We start from the raw sequence: 22,513 nt of genomic DNA on the forward strand, positions 1-22,513 counted from the left end.
GAGGCTAGAAGAAGGTGTTGAATCCCCTGGGACTTGAGTTACAGATGGTAGTAAGGAGCCATGTGGGTGCTGGGAATGGACCCAGGTTCTCTGGAAGAGCAGCCAGTATTCTTAACCACTGAGCCATCTCTCCAGCCTCCTTAATGCCTGTTTTAAATAACATTGTCTTTTTATTGGCATATGAGAATTACATTCTGGATTTTAGTTCCTTATCAGAAGATTTATAATTTCTCCAATCCTGTGATTTACTTATTCACTTTTTGAGACAGGGTTTCTCTGTGTAGTCCTAGCTACCCTGGAACTAGCTCTGTAGACCAGGCTGGCCTTTAACTCAGAGATCTGCCTCTGCCTCCCAAGTGCTGGGGCTAAAGGTGTGCACCACTACCGCCCAGCAAGATTTCAATTTTGATGCCCACTTATTTAGACTGGAAAGGTGGCTCAGTGGTTAGGAGCACTGGCTGCTCTTCCAGAGGTCCTGAGTTCAATTCCCAGCAACTACATGGTGGCTCAAAACCATCTGTAATGAGATCTGGTGCCCTTCACTGGACCTGCAGGTGTATATGCAAGCAGAACACTGTATACATGATAGATAGAGAGATAGATAGATAGATAGATAGATAGATAGATAGATAGATAGATAGATAGATTCTTTTTTTAAAAAAAAGAATGTGATGCTAGAACCCAGTCTCTGCTCAGGCCATAGTGTCTGCAGCAGCCCCCCCCACCCTCTTTCACAGGCAGAGACAAGGTCTGTGAGTTCCTAGCTAACAGGCTCCCCAGGGTCAGGATCTCTCACCGGAGCAGTAAATTTATATCAAAACAATATATACTGCTCTCCACACTCTTTCCTACCTTCTGCATGGAAATCGCAGAGTTTGTGGTAGGCTTTTATCGTGAAATCCCGTCCTTAGAGCTACTTCTCCCACTGCTACCACATGGACTCTGATACCCACACCGTGTTGTGAGAATCTGTCTCCCCTGCTGAGGTCAGAGTCCCTGATTTTTATGTTTTCAAAATTGTGTGTGTGTGCCGGGCGGTGGTGGCACACGCCTTTAATCCCAGCACTCGGGAGGCAGAGGCAGGCGGATCTCTGTGAGTTCGAGGCCAGCCTGGTCTACAAGAGCTAGGTCCAGGACAGGCTCTAAAGCTACAGAGAAACCATGTCTTGAAAAACCCAAAAAAAAAATTGTGTGTGTGTGTGTGTGTGCGCGCGCGCGCGCGCGCGCACGCACTCATGTAGCACAGTGTGTGGAGAGGTCAGAGGACAATTTGCAGGAGCCAGTTCTTCAACCATGTGAGTTCTAGGTATAAACTCAGGTCACCAGGCTCAGCAGCAAGCATCTTTAGGCACTGAGCCATCTCAGTGGCTCACTATTCTTATTACTTTAAAAAAAAAAGTGGCCGGGCGGTGGTGGCGCACACCTTTAATCCCAGCACTCGGGAGGCAGAGGCAGGCGGATCTCTGAGTTCGAGGCCAGCCTGGTCTACAAGAACTAGTTCCAGGACAGGCTCTAGAAACTACAGGGAAACCCTGTCTCGAAAAAGCAAAAAAAAAAAAAAAAAAAGTGTAGTTATGCTGGGTATGGTGGTCCACACTGTTAATCCCAGCATATAGGAGGCAGAGACAGGAGGATTTCTGTGAGTTCAAGGCCATCTTGGATTACATAGTAAGTTACAAGCCAACCACAATTGTTGACAGAGGTTTCTGTCCTGCCCGGTCCTGCAGCCATTCTGTCCCAAAGAAACACACAGAGGCCTACATTAATTATAAACTGGTTAGCCTATTAGCTCAGACTTTTGTTTTGTTTTGTTTGTTTTTTGGGGGGGGTAGTTTTGTTTTTTGTTTGTTGTTTGTTTTTCGAGACAGGGTTTCTCTGTAGCTTTGGTGCCTGTCCTGGAACTAGCTCTGGTAGACCAGGCTGGCCTCGAACTCACAGAGATGCTCCTGCCTCTGCCTCCCAAGTGTTGGGATTAAGGGCGTGCGCCAGCACCACCTGGCTAGCTCAGGCTTCTCATTAACTAATTCTTACATCTTATTAGCCCATAATTCTTGTCTATGTTAGTAGCATGGCTTGGTACCTTTTATCAGTGAGGCATTCTCATCTTGTTTCCTCTGTGTTGACTGCAAACTGAGCCTTTCCTCTTCCCAGAATTCTCCTATTTTTGGTCACCCCGCCTATACTTCCTGCCTGGCTACTGGCCAACCAGCATTTTATTAAACCAGTACAACTTACAAAACTTTACAGGGCATAAGACCGTTGTCCCACAGCACAGGGTTATATGAGACCCTGCCTCAATCAGCCAATCAGTCACAGGGTTATATGAGACCCTTCCTCAATCAACCAATCAGTCACAGGGTTATATGAGACCCTGCCTCAATCAACCAATCAGTCAATCACAGGGCTGGAGAAATGGTGCTGAGGTTAAAGAGCACTGGCTGCTCTTCCAGGAGACCCAGGTTCAATTCTCAGCAAGCCAATGGCAGCTCAAACAGGGTCTTATCATATATCCCTGGTTTGCCTGGAACTTAATATGTAAGCTAAGCTGGCCTCAAATTCAGAGATCTGCCTGCCTCTGCTTCCAGAGTGCTGAGTGAGATTCAAGGCATGTGCCACCATACCCACCAAAACTAAATCTTTTCTCTTTTTTTAAGTAAAAATTAAGGGGGCTGGAGAGATGGCTCAGCAGTTAAAAGCACTTGTTTTTGCAGAGGACCTAAGTTCAATTACCAGTACACAGATAACATAACACCCAAAACTCCAGTTCCAGAATCCGCAAGGCACAGACACACATGTGAGGAAAACACTCATGCACATAAAAAGTGGTCTTAGAAAATAGTAAAAAAAAAAAAATTAAATCCAAAATAATAAGATGAATGGTATCACATCAACAGGAAACAAACACCTTTCCCCCATGTCATCTGCCAAGACTGGGGGTAGCCAGAGCTAACCTCTAGGCTGTGATTCACCTAGCCAAGCCAGAACCCAGCCTTCTGAGCCGCCATTTATCATGCCAGCCTTAGAAGTCTCTTCTGGCTAATGAAGCCACTTATCTCCTCCTAGCAAACTGGAGATACCAGACAGACCCAGGATAAGATGAATCCTGACATTTTTTAATAGCCATATGTCGATTGCTTAGAACAGAGAAACATCCGGTTTTGTATGCAGAAAAAAAATGCCTGCAGGAGACCCAGACAGTGTTGTGCTCTAGGCTTATTAAAACCTGCACCCCCCTCATAAACCAGACTCCACTGTGGTGGCTTCCTGGGTTTTGAACGGTGACCACGAGAGGGCGCTGCGAACCGAGCTGCAGAAGTTGCGCAGTTCACCGCTAGATGGCGCCTCATAATCTCCGCTGAGTAGTAGCAGCCGGCTCTAAACCTCCCTGACTGCCTCCTTTCCTGGCCATGGGGTCTTGGTCCTGCATCCTTGGCCATAGGACCTCTGCCCTGCATCCTTAACCATAGGACCTTTGTCCTGCATCCTTAGCCATAGTGCCTTCGCCCTGCATCGCTCCCCGCGCGTTTCCTTTCCAGACTCTGGCGGCATCTCCAAACACAGAATCAAAGTCAAGTCTCGCTGAAAATACACCATCTGCCTGTGAATAAAATCTCTCTGGCGCTGTCACGTCAGCACCCGACGCAGGTTAATAACCAGCCTCCGAGCAGATGGCCGCCTTTTATAATTACCGGGTCCCTGCCTCGGCTTGCTCCCCTTTGCCTCCTCCCCAGCGGGAGCAGGTGGGTGTCACACCCCCACATGTGCCCTGCCACCTGCTGCCACCAGCTACCAGTGGCGACACAGCCCTGCAGGGTGCCCCTTCTCCCCAGGGAGGCCTGGACCCAGATTAAACAGATACTCGGTTTGCCGGAGAGGATGCAACAAGACCTGCACGCCAAACCCTGGGAGGATAAATTAATGAGAAATTTTGATTGAACAACACATACTTTGAAATCCAGTCATTTCACTCTGGAGGAATCTGTCATATTCCAAAGACTATCAAAATGCAAATTACAGAGATAGTAACAAAGCATATTCACTGCAGCGCTCTGATGTAAGAAGATAAGAACTTGCCTACTCCCTCCATGCTATGATATAAAGGACACCGTATAACCATTGCCAGTGTGTCCAAGGAGTTTGAAATTACCTTTAAAAATATGAAATTGGGGAGAAATGGCTCAGTAGTGAGAGCCCACAGTGCTCTTCCAAAGGACCCAGCTTCAGTTTCCCACATCCATATGGTGGTTCACAGCTGTCCATATTCAAGTACCAGGAAATCTGATGCCCTCTTCTGGCATATGTCAACATCGGGCACGCCTGTAGCATGCAATCATACATGTAGGCAAAACACCCATACACGTACAAATGAATATATACATTTTTAAAAGGAATATGAAGTTGGTGGTGCATGCCCCTGAGGCAGAATACACTTTTCTATATTTTTCTAAGTTTTCAGCAAAAATCATTGTCAAATAAAAGGAAATGAGTGGTCTCTAAGAACTGTTTCAAAATACAGAGTTAAAGACGGGCATGGTGTCACATGCCTGTGATCTTAATATTTAGGTGGCTGAGGCAGGAGGAGCATGAGTTTGAGGACAGCCCCTAACTACACGATGAGGCCCTGTCTCAAAATAACCCCAAAGTAAACCAAATCAAACCAACCAAATCAAGGCAAACCCAGCAGAGCTGAGCACAGCCGAAACTGCTAACAGTGGCTGCCTTTCTGAGGCAGTCCAGGCAGCTTTCTGTCACAGTTAGCGTCCTCTGGCTCTCTAGTAGTTTTGTGCCTGTCAGCTATTAGCTATTCAAAATAAAGTTTAACAAAAAAGATACAGGGCTACAGAACAGGAATGGAGAAGCCATCACCAGGGACAGAGAAGCCATCACCAGGGACGGAGAAGCCACCACCAAGGAAATCCGCTCCTGAAAGAAAGGACGGTGGGAGGTGGGTGCCCTGTTGGGCCCAGTGTCACTCAGTCACAGCAGGACTGGCTGTCAAGGTGCCCTCACTTGAGGGCTGCTCCATCAGACAGGAATCCCCAGGCCTCCTGGTTCCCCAAGCCTGGCACACAGTGGGACCTCATGCAGGAGCATGGAAGGGTGGGTCCAACTGCCTAACTGATGGAATTCTATTACAACCCTGACGTTTCTAAATGCATGAGTGTAAGCAGTTGCAGAAGTGGACATACCAAGGGCACATGCACTTGGGAGGCTGAGGCGGGAGGATTGTTGAGTCCCACAGCCTGGACTATGTAGCAATACGGTGAGAACCTAACTCAAATTAACAAAACAAAATAAAAAGGAAAGTATCCCCTAACCTGAAGCACTGAACAAAAATCCTAACTGTGGTTTCATTGCCAAGTATCTGCCAACTGATGTCTTCACTGCTCCACTAGAGCCCAGCGAAGCCATAGCAACTGGGGGTGTGGTCTCGACTTTAGACTTCTAGTTCAAGAGGCCTAGAGGGTCACTTACTGATTAGTAGGAGGAATAGGAAATGTCAGCTCAACCAGAAGAACCATAGTCTCCAAAGAACGCACCTGCTCCCAGCCCTGCCCTATTCCCTTTCTGACTTCACAAGCTCACAGAGCATCTGACAAAGGCCAGCTGAGGTACTCTGATGCGAAGGCTCCGCCTCCTCCATCTCCACCCCTGCGCCCATGGGGCGAAGTCCACAGAAGGTTTCCCGAACACACGGAGCTCTCTGCCACTCAGAGGCTGGGCTCTCCCAGCTGGCCCTCAATCCAGCACCCGCCTCTGGCAGCTGAAATCCCAGGCTGCAGCCATGAACAGAATCTGGGTCCCAGCACTACCCGCACGGGACTTGGCCATAGACGGCTGGAGGAGGCTAAGCATGCCAGGCAGCAACACAGTGGAAGCTGGCTTGAGACAGTCGTCGGAAGGGGGGCTGGGAAGCTTTTTACCCATCCTGTAAAAGCACAAATCAAACAACCTTCCCTTTTAGGTTAAGGCTTCAAATCTCAGAAGTGGCTTACACAAAATACACGGAAAATGACTTTTTCAGAGGAAAGTAATTTATTTGATGCCATTCGGGTGTAGTCTTGAAAGCAAGAGAAGATAGCATCAGGAAAGACCTGGGGATTAAAATACTTGTTGTCCATGGCTGGGCCCCACCACCATCACTTCAGAGACAGCATACAACTTACTAAAATAGTTCATGTGAAAAACATTCCCCAAACTTGTTCGTGAAAACTGGGGAGCTCCCATCCGGTGTTTGAGTGAGGGCTCTGGGTTCTAGAATCACCAGGTCAAAGTCTGGCTTCCATGGCTGGTAACCCCACTTGTTTCAAGAAGCTTGAAATCTGATCCTAGGTTTTCTCTGTCACATGTCTTTTTCCTGGAGGAGATCCATAGAAGTGATTTCAAAACAACGACTCCCAAAAGTGTTTGCTGAAGCCTGGCATAGCAACGCATACCTCTATGATCCCAACACTTGGTAGGTGGTGGAGGCAGGAGGGTTAAGAGTTCAAGGTCATCTTTGGCTTTACAGAGAACTGGGGGCCAGCCTGGGCTACATGGGTTCCTGTCCCAAAACAACAAAACAGAAACAATGAGAATTTAAAGACTTCAACAACAAAATATTATAAATCTTAGCTTGGTGATGCCTGCCTGTAATCTCATGGCTCAAAAGTCCGGGGCAGGAGGATCATGAGTTTGAAACCAAGCAGAACCCCACAGAGAAACCCTGTTTTGAAAAAAACAACACCTAGAGGTAGGGAAACGGTTTAGCCATTAATGATCTTGCAGAGGGCCTGGGTTCGGTTCCCAGTTCCCACAAGACAGTTTACACTGTCAGTAACTCCAGTTCTAGGAGGTCCAGTGCCCCCTTCTGGCCTCTGTGGGAATCACACAATACATACTGTACTTACATAAATGCAGACAAAACATAAACAAACAAACAAAAATCCAGAAAGACATAAAGCACATAGCTTTAAAGATAAATATTTATTGAGTGTCCACCACATAAAAGCCATGGTGTCAAGCAGGAGCAAGCTGGAGATAGGTAGGGTGACCAAGACACATAGCTCCTGCGCTCCCTGAGTGCCCATCTCCAACAGGGGATAAAAGAAGTATCAAATGTTTAATCAAATGTATATGATGTCATCCAGCACTGGGACCAACTGGCCAAACCAAAACTGAGCCACTCAAGGGCTGGGAGCAGGCTTAGCCATATAGCGCTGGCCTTGGATCTACCAAGGGAGAGCTGGGCGCAGGGCCCAGGGGTGGTATTTACCTAGCATATGCAGGACCCTGTGCTCCATCCACAGCATCACAAGAAAAACAAACACCAAACAAGCTGCTTGTCAGGATTGAGCCGTGGACTTAGGGAAATCAAGGAGAGGATGGACAAATCCTTGGCTTCATCCAGGGCAATAAGGTGCCTGCCCAGGGGTTAACCTCAGTGCTGGTGGTGTGTCTGTTCGCCCTTGGTCTCCTGTCGAGCTCCTCTCTCCAGCACATCAGAACACTCACTGAACCTTGATTCTGTGACTGTAAATAAAAGCTAAGTAAGGAGCTATGTCCCCATCTTCTATCTCTCTCCCAGCCCCTCCGTGTTGTCCAGGTTGGTCTTCAATTCCTGGGCTCAAGGATGCTCCCGCTTTGACCTTTCCCTTACTTGGGACTGTGGGTGTGCATCAGTTAGGATCTTTGAACTTGATTCACTGTTAATTTTGTCTTTCCACACAAGTGAATTATAAATTGCAGCTAGTGTGGGGAGGAAACTGAGCTGGGATAGAGAACCTGGAAGAACAAACTTAGATACAGTGGTGAGAACAGTCTTTGAGGTAAAGCTGGGTACAGTGGCACAGCCTACAGACCAGGAATTCAAGGCCGGTCCAGGCAACATAGAAAAAAAAATAGAGTGAAATTAACTTAGACTACAAGTGTAGAGAATAAAAGGGTCCAGAATTAACAATAAAAGTAAAAGATAAATAAGATATGGATGGTGGTGGCGCACGCCTTTAATCCCAGCACTCAGGAGGCAGAGACAGGTGGATCCCTCTGTGAGTTCGAGGCCAGCCTGGTCTACAAGAGCTAGTTCCAGGACAGGCTCCAAAGCTACAGAGAAACCCTGTCTCAAAAAACCAAAAAAAAAAAAAAGTAAAAGATAAATAAGTGCCATGATTTTCCATAATAAGGCAAAAGACTTTAGAAGTTTAACCAAAGTTACTCAAGAGAGCCTGGGACATAGAGGGTGGGGACTGCCTGGCATTTGTGGCTTCACTCAAAGTAGGGACCACTGGGAAGTCCCTGGGCAAAGAAGGGGAACACTCAGCAGGTAAGCACAATCCTGGCAAGAGCTGGCTCTGAACCCCCCAAGACCCTCCAATCCTGTCACAGGTACCTAGAGGTGCTTTCACAAGAAAAGGCGCACCCGGCACAGTTGGCCAGCCAACCTGAGAACTCCTTTTAGACCCACAGGATCAGAAGGACTCCTAAGCTGTCTGTGGATGCCAACAGCCTGGACCTTAACATAGCACACACAGCCCACAATGCACGGCTGAAGCCTCTCCAGCGAAGGACAGTCCAACAGGATGTACTCCAGCTTACAGTTAATGCTGATGGCGTGCAGGTTTCTCAACGCACCTGCCAGGCACCCCCCATTCCCAGGTCACCTTCTGGGAGTCGTAGAATCATCCAAATGCAGGCCCATCCCCCAGGGAGAGTGACCTAGTCATCATAGCGGATCTCGGCCTGCAGCTCCTTGGTGACATAGGTGGCGAGCATGGCCAAGAGCTTCTGCTGCATGGCCTGGTTGCTCATGACCAGAGCAGTGAGCTGTATAGCATCTGTCCAGTCCAAGTTCCTGATGATGGCCGTGGCTTCGTTAACGAGTTTCTGCTGTTCGGCAGGGGGCAGCTCCATTAAGATCTGAGGAACCGGCTTATACTGTCCACTCGTCATCCAGGCCCCCAACAGGCCCCCAACAGTCCCCCCTGGAAAACAACAAAGGGCAACAAAAAGCTCAATTAGTCAGTCTCATCCTCCCACAATGGCCTTGGTGTCTTGCCGAGAATGTAGCCACTGTCATGACAAGTGGGCACATTCATGAGCAGGTCACAGCAAGCTCAGCTTCTGCCAGGTAGTCAGCAGGGCAAAGGTTTATGCGGTCTCCAGTCCCTGTAGCCCCAGTAATTGGCATCAAAGGAAGGCCCTCCCAATGTCCCCCACTTACCCCCTCCCCACCTCTGACCTGTGCCAACTAAGTCAGATCCCCTTCCCGGCTGTGACTCCCAGAACAATCTGTGTCCATAATGGAGGGACTGAGAGGAAACTGCACCTTCTGGGAAACCACTTGCCTGGAGAGGCTGGGAGGTTGAGCCGTTTCCAAGGTGTGGCTGTGATAAAACACCAGGACAGTACGCAACTGTGGGGGGAAAGGGTTCATTTCATCTTACAAGTCTCAGATCACACTCCATCACTGAGGAAAGTCAGGGCGGGGATTAACCTAAGGCAGGATCCTGAAGAGAAGCTGATGCAGAGGCCGTGAAGGGGTGCTGCTTACTGACTTGCTCAGCCAGCTTTTCTTCAAGCACCCGGAGCCCACCAGCTCAGGTATAGCACAGTCCACAATGAGCCCACAGGCCAGTCTAGTGGGGGTATTTTCCCAATTGCGGTTTCCCCTTCCAAAATTACCCAGGCTTGTGTCAAGTCCATATAAACTCAGTGGCTAAGGGGAAACATGCCCTTGAGCTTAGGAAATGCCCAGAGAACTCACGTGGGAAATGACCCAGGGGGAAATCAAGTGTTTCTCTTGAAGACTGTCTTTCATTCCATCCCGTGTGTGTGTGTGTGTGTGTGTGTGTGTGTGTGTGTAAACTATGTCTCTTTCTAAAAGTGGATATGCTTGTTTTCTCTTGCTTTTGTTTTTAGGAGACCAAGTCTTATTGTATGCCCTGGGGTAGCCTATAGCTCTTGCTTCTTCTGCCTCAGCATCCCAGCTGGGAATCACAAGTGTGTGTCAGCCATCAAGCCCAGCTAGAAACATTCTTTTTAGATTTCTGCCTTCATTTGTTTCCAGGTGCTTGGCACTACAGGATGAGGGCAGAGGGGTGGCTCAAGAGTTCCAGCTATGAAGTACTTTTAACACTGAGAGACATCCTCAGCTAGAAGCATTGTTTTATTTCTTATTTTTTATTATTTTTTTTTTCAAGACAGGATTTCTCTGTGTAGCCCTGACTGTCCTGGAACTTGTGTACCACCACACTCAGCTTAGAAATATTGTTTTTAAATGTAACTTTCTGGCCAAAGTTAAGCCATGCTGCTATGGAACCTGAAGATCTCGTAGGATGGAAAATTCTACATCACCAGGCCATTTGTCACATGACACAAGGTGGGGGAAGCTGCTCTAGGGGCAGAAGTATCAAACTAAAGCACCTAGCCAGGCGGTGGTGACACATGCCTTTAATCCCAGCACTTGGAAGATAGAGGCAAGCAGATCTCTGTGAGCCTGGTCTATAGAGTGAATTCCAGGCCAGGCTCCAAAGCTACACAGAGAAACCCTGTCTTAAAAACCCAAACCAACCAAACAAACCTTCGAGGGCAAGGTAAGTGCTCCAAAGGGATGAAGAAAGCATTGGGCTTGGTGGCACACTTTTTTAATTCCAGCACTTGAGAAGCAGAGACAGGCGGCACTCAGAGAGTCTGACGCCAGTCTGGTCTACATAGTTCGGTTCCAAGACAGCCAGTACTAAATAGTGAGATTCTTTCTCAAAATGTAAAGTGGTAAAGAGGGCAGAGGGGTCCGTGGTGGCCTGAGAAGCCAGGTTCCTGCCTGAAGGAACACCAACTATTGCATGCCAGCCAACGGCTGCCACTGGTCGGCACCTTTGAAGCATCCCATACATTGGATTAGCAGCCCTGAGACAGACACAGAGTCAACCTGGCTGGACTAGTGAGTCACCCCTAAACTGCAGACTATGGGATGAGAAACAGAAACTTTGGAGTAGAAAGCCCAGCACACATGACCTTGACCAAGTTGCTTGGTGCCACTCCTTCCCTAAATTACCAAGTCAGCTCACTGGAGATGCCACAGGATGTCACACACCCCTGGACTAACAAAGAAGGCATGCCACCTCCAAGATGCTCCCTCCCAAGACTCATGAGAAGCACATCACACAACGGAGAATTTTATAAAACACGTGTCTGCCACATCACACCCCAATTCTGAAAGGGAAAGCCTAAGAAACTGCCGCAGGCCAAAAGACTAAGGAAAATGGAGTCATTAAAACAAAGTGTCAGCTGGGTGTGGGGGCACATACCCTCAATCTCAGTACTTGGGAGGCAGAGGCAAGGGGATCTCTGTGAGTTCAAGGCCAGCCTGGTCTGCAGAGTGATTTCTAGGACAGCCAGGACTACACAGAGAAACCCTGTCTCAAAATGAAGAAGGAAGAGGAGAAGGGGGAGAAGGAAGAGGAGGAGGAAGAAGAGGAAAAGGAAGAAGAAAAGTCTGGTCAAACAGAAATGTTCACAGTTCTGCCCTAGTGCTGACTACTGCTTGGGACTACAGCACTGAGTGGAACACATTCCCACTGCAACCAAATCTAGGTGAGGGACACATAGGGAATATATATATATATATATATATATATATATATATATATATATATATATATATTTGATTTTTATTGAGCTCTACATTTTTCTCTGCTCCCCTCCCTGCCTCTCCCCACCCTTTCAACCCTCTCCCATGGTCCCCATGCTCTCAATTTACTCAGGAGATCTTGTCTTTTTCTACTTCCCATGTAGATTAGATCTATGTATGTCTTTCTTAGGGTCCTCATTGTTGTCTAGGTTCTCTGGGATTGTGATTTGTGGGCTGGTTTTCTTTGTTTTATGTTTAAAAACCACCTATGAGTGAGTACATGTGATAATTGTCTTTCTGGGTCTGGGTTAGCTCACTCGAAATAATGTTTTCTAGCTCCATCCATTTTCCCGCAAAATTCAAGCTGTCATTATTTTTTTCTGCTGTGTAGTACTCCATTGTGTAAATGTACCACATTTTCCTTACCCGTTCGTTGATCAATGGGCATTTAGGTTGTTTCCAGGATCTGGCTATGACAAACAAAGCTGCTATGAACATAGCTGAGCACATGTCCTTGTGGCATGGTTGAGCATACTTTGGATATATACCCAAAAGTGGTATTACTGGGTCTTGAGGAAGGTTGTTTACTAATTTCTGAGAAATCACCACACTGACATCCAAATGGGTTGTACCAGCTTGCATTCCCACCAGCAATGTAGAAGTGTTCCCTTTTCCCCACGAACTCTCCAGCATAAGTTGTCATCAGTGTTTTTGATCTTGACCATTCTGACAGGTGTAAGATGGAATCTCAGAGTTGTTTTGATTTGCATTTCTCTGCTGGCTAAGGATGTTGAACACATCCTTAAGTGTCTTTCAGCCATTTTAGATTCCTCTGTTGAGAGTTCTCTGTTTAGGTCTGTACTCCATTTTTTTATTGGATTATTTCTTCTTTTGATAACCAGTTTCTTGATTTATTTGTATATTTTGAAGATCAGACCTCTGTCTGATGTGGGGTTGGTGAAGATCTTTTCCCATTCTGTAGGCTGTCATTTTGTCTTGTTGACCATGTCCTTTGCTTTACAGAAGCTTTTCAGTTTCAGGAGGTCCCATTTATTAATTGTTTCTCCCAGTGTCTGTGCTGCTGGGGTTGTATTTAGGAAGTGGTCTCCTGTGCCAATGTGTTCAAGTGTACTTCCCACTTTCTCTTCTATGAGGTTCAGTGTGGCTGGCTTTATGTTGAGATCTTTGATCTATTTGGACTTGAGTTTTGTGCATGGTAATAGATATGCATCTATCAATTTTGTGCATGTTATACCAGCACCATTTGTTAAATATGTTTTCTTTTTTTCATTTGATATTTTTTGCTTCTTTGTCAAAAATCAGGTGTTGAAAGTGTGTGGATTAATATCCGGGTCTTTGATTCAGTTCCATTGGTCTTACTGTCTGTTTTTATGCCAATACCAGGCTGTTTTCAGTACTGCAGCTCTGTAATAGTTTGAAGTCAGGGATTGTGAGGCCTCCAGAAGTTCTTTTATTGCACAGGATTGTTTTGGCTATCCTGGGATTTTGCTTTTCCATATGAAGTTGAGTGCTGTTCTTTCGAGGTCTGTGAAGAATTTTGCTGGGCATTGCATTGAATCTATAGATTGCTTTTGGTAGGATTGCCATTTTTACTATGTTAATTCTACCTACCCAAGAGCATGGGAGATCTTTCCACTTTCTGGTGTCTTCTTCAATTTCTTTCTTCAAAGATTTGAAGTTCTTGTCATACAAGTCTTCCACTTGTTTGGTTAGAGTTACTCCGAGATATTTTATGCTATTTGTGGCTATCATGAAGGGTGTTGATTCTCTGATTTCTTCCCCAGCTCTTTTATCATCTGTGTACAGGAGGGCTACTGATTATTTTGAGTTAATCTTATATCCTGCTACATTGCTGAAAGTGTTTATGAGTTGTAAAAGTTCCTTGGTAGAATTTTTGGGATCACTTATGTAAACTGTCATATCAGCAAATAGTGAGAGTTTGACTTTTTCTTTTCCAATTTGTATCCCGTTGATCTCCTTTTAGTGTCTTATTGCTCTACCTAGGACCTCAAGAACTATATTGAATAGATATGGAGAGAATGGACAACCTTGTCTTGTTCCTGATTTCAATGGGATTGCTCACATAGGAATTTTCTGTACAATCTTTGCAACTCCTACATGTATATAATATTATTCCAAAATGAGACGTTTGCTTAATAATGGGGACACCATGATTGCAATTCCAGCACTCTGAAGGCTGAGGCATGAGGATCTCATGTTTGAGGTTGAATCTGGAATACATCAATCGTTTCAGACCAGCCTGAGGTACACAGGGAGATTATAGCTCAAAAAAAGTAAGTTGGACTGGAGAGTTGGCTCAGTGGTTAAGAGCAGAACATTGGCTGCTATTGCTGAGGACTGATGTTTGATTTCCAACATCCACATGGTGGCTCACAACCGTCCTTGACTCCAGTTTCAAAGATGCTGATGCCCTCTTCTGGTGTCTATGGGTATTGCACACATATAGTGCATGGCCGGCAAAACATCCATACACATACAATGAAATTAAATAAAACATTTTATAAATATTTAATTAAGTAAATAAACAGCATAGCTTAGTGAGAACCCACTTGTAGGCTAGACTCAGAGGACAGAGAGTAACACCCACATTTTCTGAATCCAAGCAGCATGGTGCTGGAAGCAGACAGCTCCCCTGGTGCTCTATACTGGGGCAGCCAGTCTCTAAAGGAAAGAGGCATTCCAGGGAAGGAAAACCAGTTCATTCACAAGTTTGTCTGAACTCTTCCTCTTGACACTGAGCGTCTAGAGCTGACAGTACCACACGCATCAGCATTAACTCTTCATAGATCATCAATATCTGATTTACAGCAGCACTTAATGTGGAGGGTTATCAGGACATCCATGCACATATTACTAGCAGGCCTCTGGAGAAAGGACAATTCCTGTGTTTTTCAGAGGGAATGAAGCACCACCAATGACCAGGGACCAGAAGCAGTGAAGCACCCACCTGTGGCCAGAGACGAGAAGCAGAGAGTCCCTAGAGATGCTACTCTCTGCCTGCCTTACTCAACAGGAATAAAATATGGGCTCCCACAACAGAGACAGCGTAGGGCTCTCCAATAAAACAGCCCCAATCAGGCTTCCTGATTGAAGCTGAAGTTGGGTCTCCTGAAGTCACAGAATTTGAAATCACAAAAGATAAAGAAACGTAGCTTTCATACAATGCAATGTTCTGTACAGGGGTAGGGGGACGACAGACGGACAGATGGACACACTTGTCAGCAAGCTGGGAAACAGAAACCAGAAACCAGCCTTAGTGCTAAAGAGCTTCCGTCTGCGCAGCCTGTCACGATGTAAGGACTGAAAAATCACCTAGCAATAGCTTCTAGAAGACTGGGGTCAAGGAAGGACTGTGCCTGACCCCACCACAGTATATACAACAGCAGTCAGTAAAGAACCACCCAGCTGCACACGGCAGGTATCCAGCCTGCGGTGGGGATGCCGGCTAAACTGTATGAATGAACGATTCATTGGTGGCCATCCCAGGAGGAAGCAAGCAAAGGGAGCAGCATTCCAAGGCTTTTGCTTCGGTTCCTGCCTTGAGTTTTCACCGTGACTTTTCTTCATAAGGGACTGGAAGCTGTAATAAACCCGCCCCTCTCCAAGTTCCTCCTAGTCATGGTCTTCTCACAGCAACAGAAAGCAAACTAAGACAGGGCCAGGCTATGAGCACCTGGTCATGGAAGGAACTTGGCAGATGTGGCTTCTTTGGCTCCCTTCTACGGTAGCATGGTAGCAATGATGTACACAGGGAACATCTGGAGGTCCTAGGCGCTCCAGTACCTGTAGACTCAAGGACACATCTCTAGGGAAAGGGCAGAGCCAGTGCCTCCCAGGCCTGACAGATGCAAACACCAAGGTCAAGAGAATCCTACATCACACAGAAGCTGTGAGGACACATGACATACAGAAGCCCCTGGGCCTTATGGAATCCCTGTACAGTGTATGTGGTAGGTACCATTCTTACTGATCACATCATTCTTCCATGTAGTTCCAAAACCCTCAAGCATGCCAAAAGTCTGGAGCGTACTATGTAGCCCAGGCTATCCTTGAACTCTCCGTGTTCCTGCCTCCCTAGGGGCAGAGATTACAGGCCTGAATCAAGGCTGGTTGTACCTGTGAAGACAAACTCACCAAGAGCAATTCCTGGCGGGCCACCAACCAAACCACCGACGAAAGCCACTGTCCCTGCAACCAAGGCACCCCTCCCAGAGTGCTTGACCGCTGCCTTCATTTTCCTCTCATGGGAAATGGAACACAGGAGCTTCATGATGTCATCTACCTCAATGGGCATCTCGGCAGACCTTAAAGGAAGATTCAGAGAGATAGGTGGTTTCAATGTTTGCCCAAGTGTGTACTTAAAAAGAAAGCGAAGCCAGGCAGTGGTGGCACATGTCTTTAATCCCAGCACTCAGGAGGCAGAGGCAGGCGGATCTCCGTGAGTTTGAGGCCAGCCTGGTCTACAAGAGCTAATTCCAGGACAGGCACCAAAAACTCCAGAGAAACCCTGTCCAAAAATCAAAAAGAAAGGAAGGAAGGAAGGAAGGAAGGAAGGAAGGAAGGAAGGAAGGAAGAAGGAAGAATGCAGGTGTTCTGCTGCATGTATGTCTATGTACCACATGCGTGCGGTGTCCTTGGAGGCCAGTGATCTCCCGGAACTGGAGCGACAGACATCTGTGAGATACCATATGGGTGCTGGTAATCTACTGGGGTCCTCTAAAAGAACAGCCAGTGCTCTTAACCTCTGAGTCGTCTCTCCAGTCCTTTGTTTTACTTGAGTTTATTTTTGAGATAAGGCCTTCCTTGCTACTTACTCTGGACTAATCAGTTTAGCTTAATTATTTATTTTGAGATAAGGTCTTGCTACACATGCCTTGCCATAATCCCTTTGCCCCGGGGAAAACAGGAGAGTACCCCAGTACCCTGTGGTGGAAAGGGAGAGTTTTAATGAGCTTAATGAGTATTTTGACCCAATGTATCCGTTTCTAGCATCTTAGGAGGAGCTCCCACCTTCCAGAAAGAAGAGTCGCTTGGCCTTGTGCATGTCAGACGGGCACACAGCCCTGTGTGGTTCCGTCGCCAAGAAGCTGGGCATCAGCTAACAGGCAAATGGGAGCAGTGAAGTGGATGAAAGGTCTGTTGTGCCCTCTGGTTAGCTTTAGACTCCTGACAAACGAGGAAGCAGCCTCAGCCACAGGCTTCACCAGCCCCCCAGCAAGCTAAGCCTGACCTCTCTCACACCAGCAGCCGTTCATCAAGTGGTTCCCACAACCTTCAACATAGAAAGTCTGGCAGGGACAGAGAATTCCCAGCCATATGGCCCCTCGCGTGTGACAAGGTATCTGAGCCAAGTCAGAAATGGGGGAAAAGGACAAGACTCTGAGGCCATACTGGCATTTGCCTGCTACGTAACCCAGAGCCAGGAGTCAGATACTCGGCTTTTAAGACGGAGCTCAAATGGGGCTGAAAATGCAGATCTTTACGGCAGACACAAAAAATGCACTGAGTCTGAGCCCCAGTGCAAAAACAAGGAGGGACCCTTGTAAGGGGTAGATAGAAGGGATGCAGAGTGACTGAGGGGAGCCAAGGGCACTGTAGACCATGCTGGGACGCCACGTGTAAGACAAGAGCTGGGTAGGGCAGCACAGACTGTCCTCTCAGACCTTGGGAAGCTAAAGCAGGGGGTTGCGAACCCATGGCTAGCCTGGATTAGATAGCTAGATTTTCTATCAAAAAGAAAATATTAATGATTAATTAATAATTTATTATTATTAAAATCTATATCATACATTAAATATTATTATAATCATATTATAATTAATTAATGATAAAGAAAAACAGGAACAAGGTGAATTAGCAAGATGAAGCCATCACAAAACAAAAATCAGATTTCTGGGGGCTTGGTGATAGGCATGGTGGCTCATAGCTACAATTCTAGCACTTGGGAAGTCAAAGAAAGATCAGGATGAGTCTGAGGCCAGTCTGGGCTACACAGTGAGATAGAGGCTTGCCTGCACTCAAAACATGAGACTTCTAGGGGCTTGCAAGATACATGAAATGACAGAGAGCCCTTAAGAATAATGACTGTAGGGGCTGGAGAGATGGCTCAGAGGTTAAGAGCATTGCCTGCTCTTCCAAACGTCCTGAGTTCAATTCCCAGCAACCACATGGTGGCTCACAACCATCTGTAATGGGGACTGGTGCCCTCTTCTGGCCTGCAGGCATACACACAGACAGAATATTGTATACATAATAAATAAATAAATATTTAAAAAAAAAAAGAATAATGACTGTAGGCAATTTGCAAGGACCAGGACACATTGCTGTGCTGCTGGGAAGTGATAGGCAGAGGTGGAGCCATAGGTGAGAGGCACTGTGCCCCACAGAGGGACTGGTGGGTAAGGAGAGCCCACACACTGACAGACCACTTCCTAAGGCTGGGGAGAAAAAGCAGCACAATTGACTCTTCTTGACGACTCCCACACTTCCTGCTCCTGTGAGGCTGAGGGACAGACATGTCAGTAAGCTAAGGGACCTTGCTGAGGGAGTTCCAGGAATACAGCTTAGGTTATACTAGGCTTCGGTCGGTTAGCTGGTTTCTCTCCATGCCCAAGAGTTATGCAGAATCAGAATCCCTCAACGTAAAACTGTCCTCTTGGCTCTGGGAGTTCTGAGTTCTGTAAGGAACCCATGGAGTCACCACATTAACACAAAGGCTTTTTTTCAAAAACTTCTGGACACCCCCAGGAGGAAGAAGTATGCTATGTTCCAACCCCTTGAAATGGTCCTTTTGCGCACCCTTATCCTTTTGAGACTTTACTTGCCGTGTAGCCCAGGCTAGTCTGAAACTCCAAGATGGCCTTCTGCATTGGCCTCCTAAGCCCTGGCATTATTGCTCTGCACTACCCATTGTCTGTGTTTTATCAATTTTGATAAACTTTAGATGAATGCCTTCCTTTCAAAAGACTAACACCCCCACTCCCATCCTGATTGGCTTTGGTGCAGATCCAGCTTTTTGTTTAATCTGTCGGTTACACTGGAAAAAGTCAGGTTCAGCCCAGGTCTCAGAAGACGGCAGGACACCCCCTCCCCCCATGCCCAGAAGCACGAGGCCCATGCCCTTCTGGTCCTGAAGCGCCAGCACACAGATACCACTCCACATATCAACTCTCTGCAGAATAATGGATCTGCACTCTCAGAATGGGTTTCGCATAACAAGACAATGCACGTGGAAGAGGCAGGACAGAGATGTATACGGCAGCTCCTCCACCCCCCTGGTCCCTGCATCCATAAAGAATACATTCTGAGACTGCAGTAGATGCCCAAAAGCTTGATTAATCTGTCCTACAGCTTTTATGTCCTGGATCCTTTGCACTGTAACTCTCGAGCCTTGGAGTCTTTAGTCCGTAAAACGAGGTTACTGGCACAAGCACTGGGCACCCACAACGTGGCAGCTGAGGGCTACAGAGTGACTAGCAGGCGGGAAGGGTAAACCCTGTGGATACACTGGACAAAGGGAAGATTCAGATCTTCGGCAGAATGGAGCAGAATAGCATGAGACTGTATCACACTACTGAGGATGAAATTTCTAACTACTCAGAAAACCCATGATTTAAAACTTACCAAGTATTTAAAACTCATGAATTGTTTATTTCTAAAAAAAAATTTTTTTTCACTTAATATTTGGCTGCACTTAGCTGAAACAACAGAAGGTAAAACCGTGGACAACGGGGAGCAGGCTAATGTTCCTACCCATTTCACCCTCGATTATCCCCAAACCTGCTCTGGATAATTTTAAGTGGAACAGATAAGGCACCAACACGCCCATGCCATTCCTAAATCTCCACCTAGCCCAGCTAAGTCAGTGCAAGAGGACAAGCCAGGCTCTTTAGCAGGTGCCAGGGAGCAGGGGAGCTGGGCAAGGGCAGCTCCACTCCAGCCGGGCGTCTGCAGTCTGCGGCTGCAAGGCAAGGCGGGTTTAAATTTCTCGAAGAATAATTTCAGAAGTTACATCAACAACAGGCTTGTGTTGTGGAAGTATGGTTTGCCATCCCGGCTCCAGAGTCCCTGGGAAAGCCTTTCATTTCCTGCCTTCTTCAGACTCACGAGATTGAAAGGAAACATCCCCTGTCTCTCCTCCTCCCAGCCCAGGGCCACCCATGTCTGTCAGTGACCGGGAGAGGTGAGGACACAGAAGACAGGGTCTTCCCACAATAGTACAACTATTTCAATAATGCTGTCCTCAAAACAGGTTCTGATCACTGGGCATCCACCTGCGGGCCACAGGGAAGGCAGATGCTAACTGAGCCCTGATGGTTTACAGTCACCCAGACTTAGTGGGAAGACAGCAGCCGGACTCTGGAACATACACAGAGCAGGGGAGAAGTCAAGCCTTTGCACAGCAGCCTCAACTGAGTTCAGTCAACTTATGAGAGACAACAGAGGAGGCTCTAGAGCTAACAGGACCTCCATGTCCTTTACAGCGATATTAGGCAAAGCTGGGATTCCAGTCCCCAGTGTGGAAGGAAGAAGTGTGTGTTGGTGGAGAAACGAAACAGAAAGAGTGTGGAGAACTGGCCCTTGCTCAGAGGTCATTATCTTGCTCCCCTTTCCAGAATTTACAAACTCCAAGCTGAAATCTGGCCTCTATAATGTTCATCATCCCATTATTCCACACATAAAGTTGGTGTTTAATTACTCGGCTGTTGGTATGTAAAAACAAGAGGACGTCGAGGACGTGCTGGCACAGCTCTGTAACCCCAGACCTGGGGAGGCTAAGGTAGGGGGACAGACAGTTCAAGACCAGGCTGGATTATATAGTGAGACCCTGTCTCAAAATAAGGGTAATAATAATATCTTACAACTTAGATTTTCCTGACTTCTCTTGAAAGACCAGAAGGTGTCAGTGGTAGGTTCACTACACAGCTCGCAGACTGGACTGGCCAGGGGCTGACACCGGGCACTCTTGCACTCCGTGGCGCAATGCCCTCTTCCCTGTAGGCAGGGATGAAGGCCCTATCTACTTACTTAATCATAGCAGACGCTTCTCAACCACAACTCCAACTAATCTGGCTTTCTGCGCCCCTGACATCTTCCCTGACCATCTCTAAGTCAGTGCCATGTCCCCTCCCGTAAGGAGCCAGACCCTGAAGTCCGCTAGGAGTAGGCTGTGAGAGCCACCGCAGCACGCACGCGCACTCCCGCACACCCGGGCTGATGCTGGCTGCTCTCGGAGCTGGCCCCGACTCCAACCTCGGCCTGTCCGTGCCTCGGTTCCTTTGCGTGAAGATGAACAGCAGTGTGCCCGACACCGTGGGGTCCCCGACCGGCTCCGCAGACCCTGGCTTCCCCGCGCGCACCTTTACCGTGCTGGCGTCTGGGACCGCGGGGACACTGAGCACCGCTCCGCGCAGCCGGCTCCGCTCTGCCAGCGCCAGCGAGGCGCTCACAGGCCACGGCCGCCCTGGCTCCGCCCTCCCTCCTTCCGGCTCCGCCGGCCTTCCGGGTCGCGGTGCCTCGGGTCCCCGCGGGTCCGGCTGCTCAGCGGGGCCAGGCCTGGGAGGGAAGGACCCTGAGGGTTCAGCGGGGCGTCCCTTCCCCCTGCCCCGCCCCAGCGTCTGGTTGGCTGGCACACACAGAGACAGACTACGGCTTGGAAGCGGTGACCCTACGGGAATGGGGAGCGTGTGGAGAGGACTTTGTGACCCGAGGACACACCGGGACACAAAGCTTCCCCCCACCCACCCACTCCGGCTACCCCGTCCTATAGCCAACCTCATGGCTAAGATCTGGGGTTGCTCCTGGAAGGTCCTCTCCGAGCACCCTTTGCGCGGGGTCTATGACCTGCAGGGGCTTCCTTCCACCCCGAAATCCTGTGCCTGGAAGATGCTGCGGGGAGGAGGGGGCGGGGGGCGGGGGGCGGGGGGCGCTGAGCTGTCAGGAACTGCTACTGATTAACGCTGGGGCCTAAGTGGGGTGCGCAGGGGCTGGCCTGGCCTTCACACCTCCTGCGGCTAGAAAGGAGCCTGCTCCACTTGCAGTCAAAGGAAGGCTAATTTGGAGGAGAGCAAAGAGTAGCCAAAAAAACCCTGAGAGACCCGTAGAGCAGTCCCCCTTCTTGACTCTAAGGACCCCAGGGCTAGCCTTGAACTATCGCTAGTCAGAAAGAGACTTCTGGAAGCTCTCCCAGTACTGTGAACGTAACCCTGAGCAAAGTCTTGCTGAGGAGGAACGGTTGTCCTTGCCAAACTAGTTTCAGAGGAGCTGGGCGGGCTAACGCCACCCAATTAGAAAGTGTGGGCTCCAGTCTGGGTCTATGTGGCTTCTAGCAAGCTCTGCCTGGGTTGTGGCAGTTCAGCGAGCCTCCAGATGACAGACTTTCCCATGAAAAGTTCTGTCATTTGTGTTCTTGTCTTCTTGTGAGAAAGCTTCGAAAACCTTTTAATACCAAGATTCTCCTGGCTGGTGTGGAAAATTGTGTCCGCCTTCGAATAGGAACTTTTCCCCCCTGAGTTTGGGTTACTTTCAAGAGCCAGCCAGAGTTAACCGAGGCTGAGAATCAATCAGCTCGCTGCTCCAGAGCTGCCTATGCTGAGTGAGGTGCCCCAGTGTCCCCCGCGGGCAGCGCCTCCTGGTGGCACGTTAGAGAACCGGACTGTCGTCTCCTTTGCCTAAGACTAGAAAGAACAAGAAGCAGGTACAAGAGATGCAGCGAGCAAGAAAGAAAGCTCGGGGAGAAGAGAGGCTAGGATATAAGACATTCACACAAATAATAAATGAAGTCATAAAATGATCGCGCTGAAGGCTAGAAATGTTCACTAGCGGCTGAGGCTGTCTGTGGAGGAGTCATCACAGAAGGGCTAG

The 22,513-nt window shown here is 48.0% G+C and overlaps 1 protein-coding gene across 3 annotated transcripts; it reads right to left on the reverse strand.

Annotated features, from left to right (window-relative positions):
* Nucleotides 1-6,947: 6,947 nt before the first annotated feature.
* C8H19orf12 (chromosome 8 C19orf12 homolog) lies at nucleotides 6,948-21,196 on the reverse strand. Of its 3 annotated transcripts, none has more exons than XM_038339712.1 (3): nucleotides 21,016-21,196; nucleotides 15,785-15,954; nucleotides 6,948-8,960 (listed from the first exon to the last, which is right to left on the reverse strand). In XM_038339712.1, exons 2-3 carry the CDS (start codon nucleotides 15,942-15,944, stop codon nucleotides 8,695-8,697), a joined length of 426 nt encoding a protein of 141 aa, XP_038195640.1. In that variant the 5' UTR covers nucleotides 15,945-15,954; nucleotides 21,016-21,196; the 3' UTR covers nucleotides 6,948-8,694. The 3 variants fall into 3 exon arrangements, with proteins under 3 accessions (XP_038195640.1, XP_038195639.1, XP_038195638.1); XM_038339711.1 differs by having other exon boundaries at nucleotides 20,903-21,196; XM_038339710.1 differs by having other exon boundaries at nucleotides 21,010-21,194.
* Between the last annotated feature and the right edge of the window lie 1,317 nt (nucleotides 21,197-22,513).

The sequence above is a fragment of the Arvicola amphibius genome, chromosome 8 (assembly GCF_903992535.2).
Source record: "Arvicola amphibius chromosome 8, mArvAmp1.2, whole genome shotgun sequence".
Taxonomy (NCBI): Eukaryota; Metazoa; Chordata; class Mammalia; order Rodentia; family Cricetidae; genus Arvicola; species Arvicola amphibius.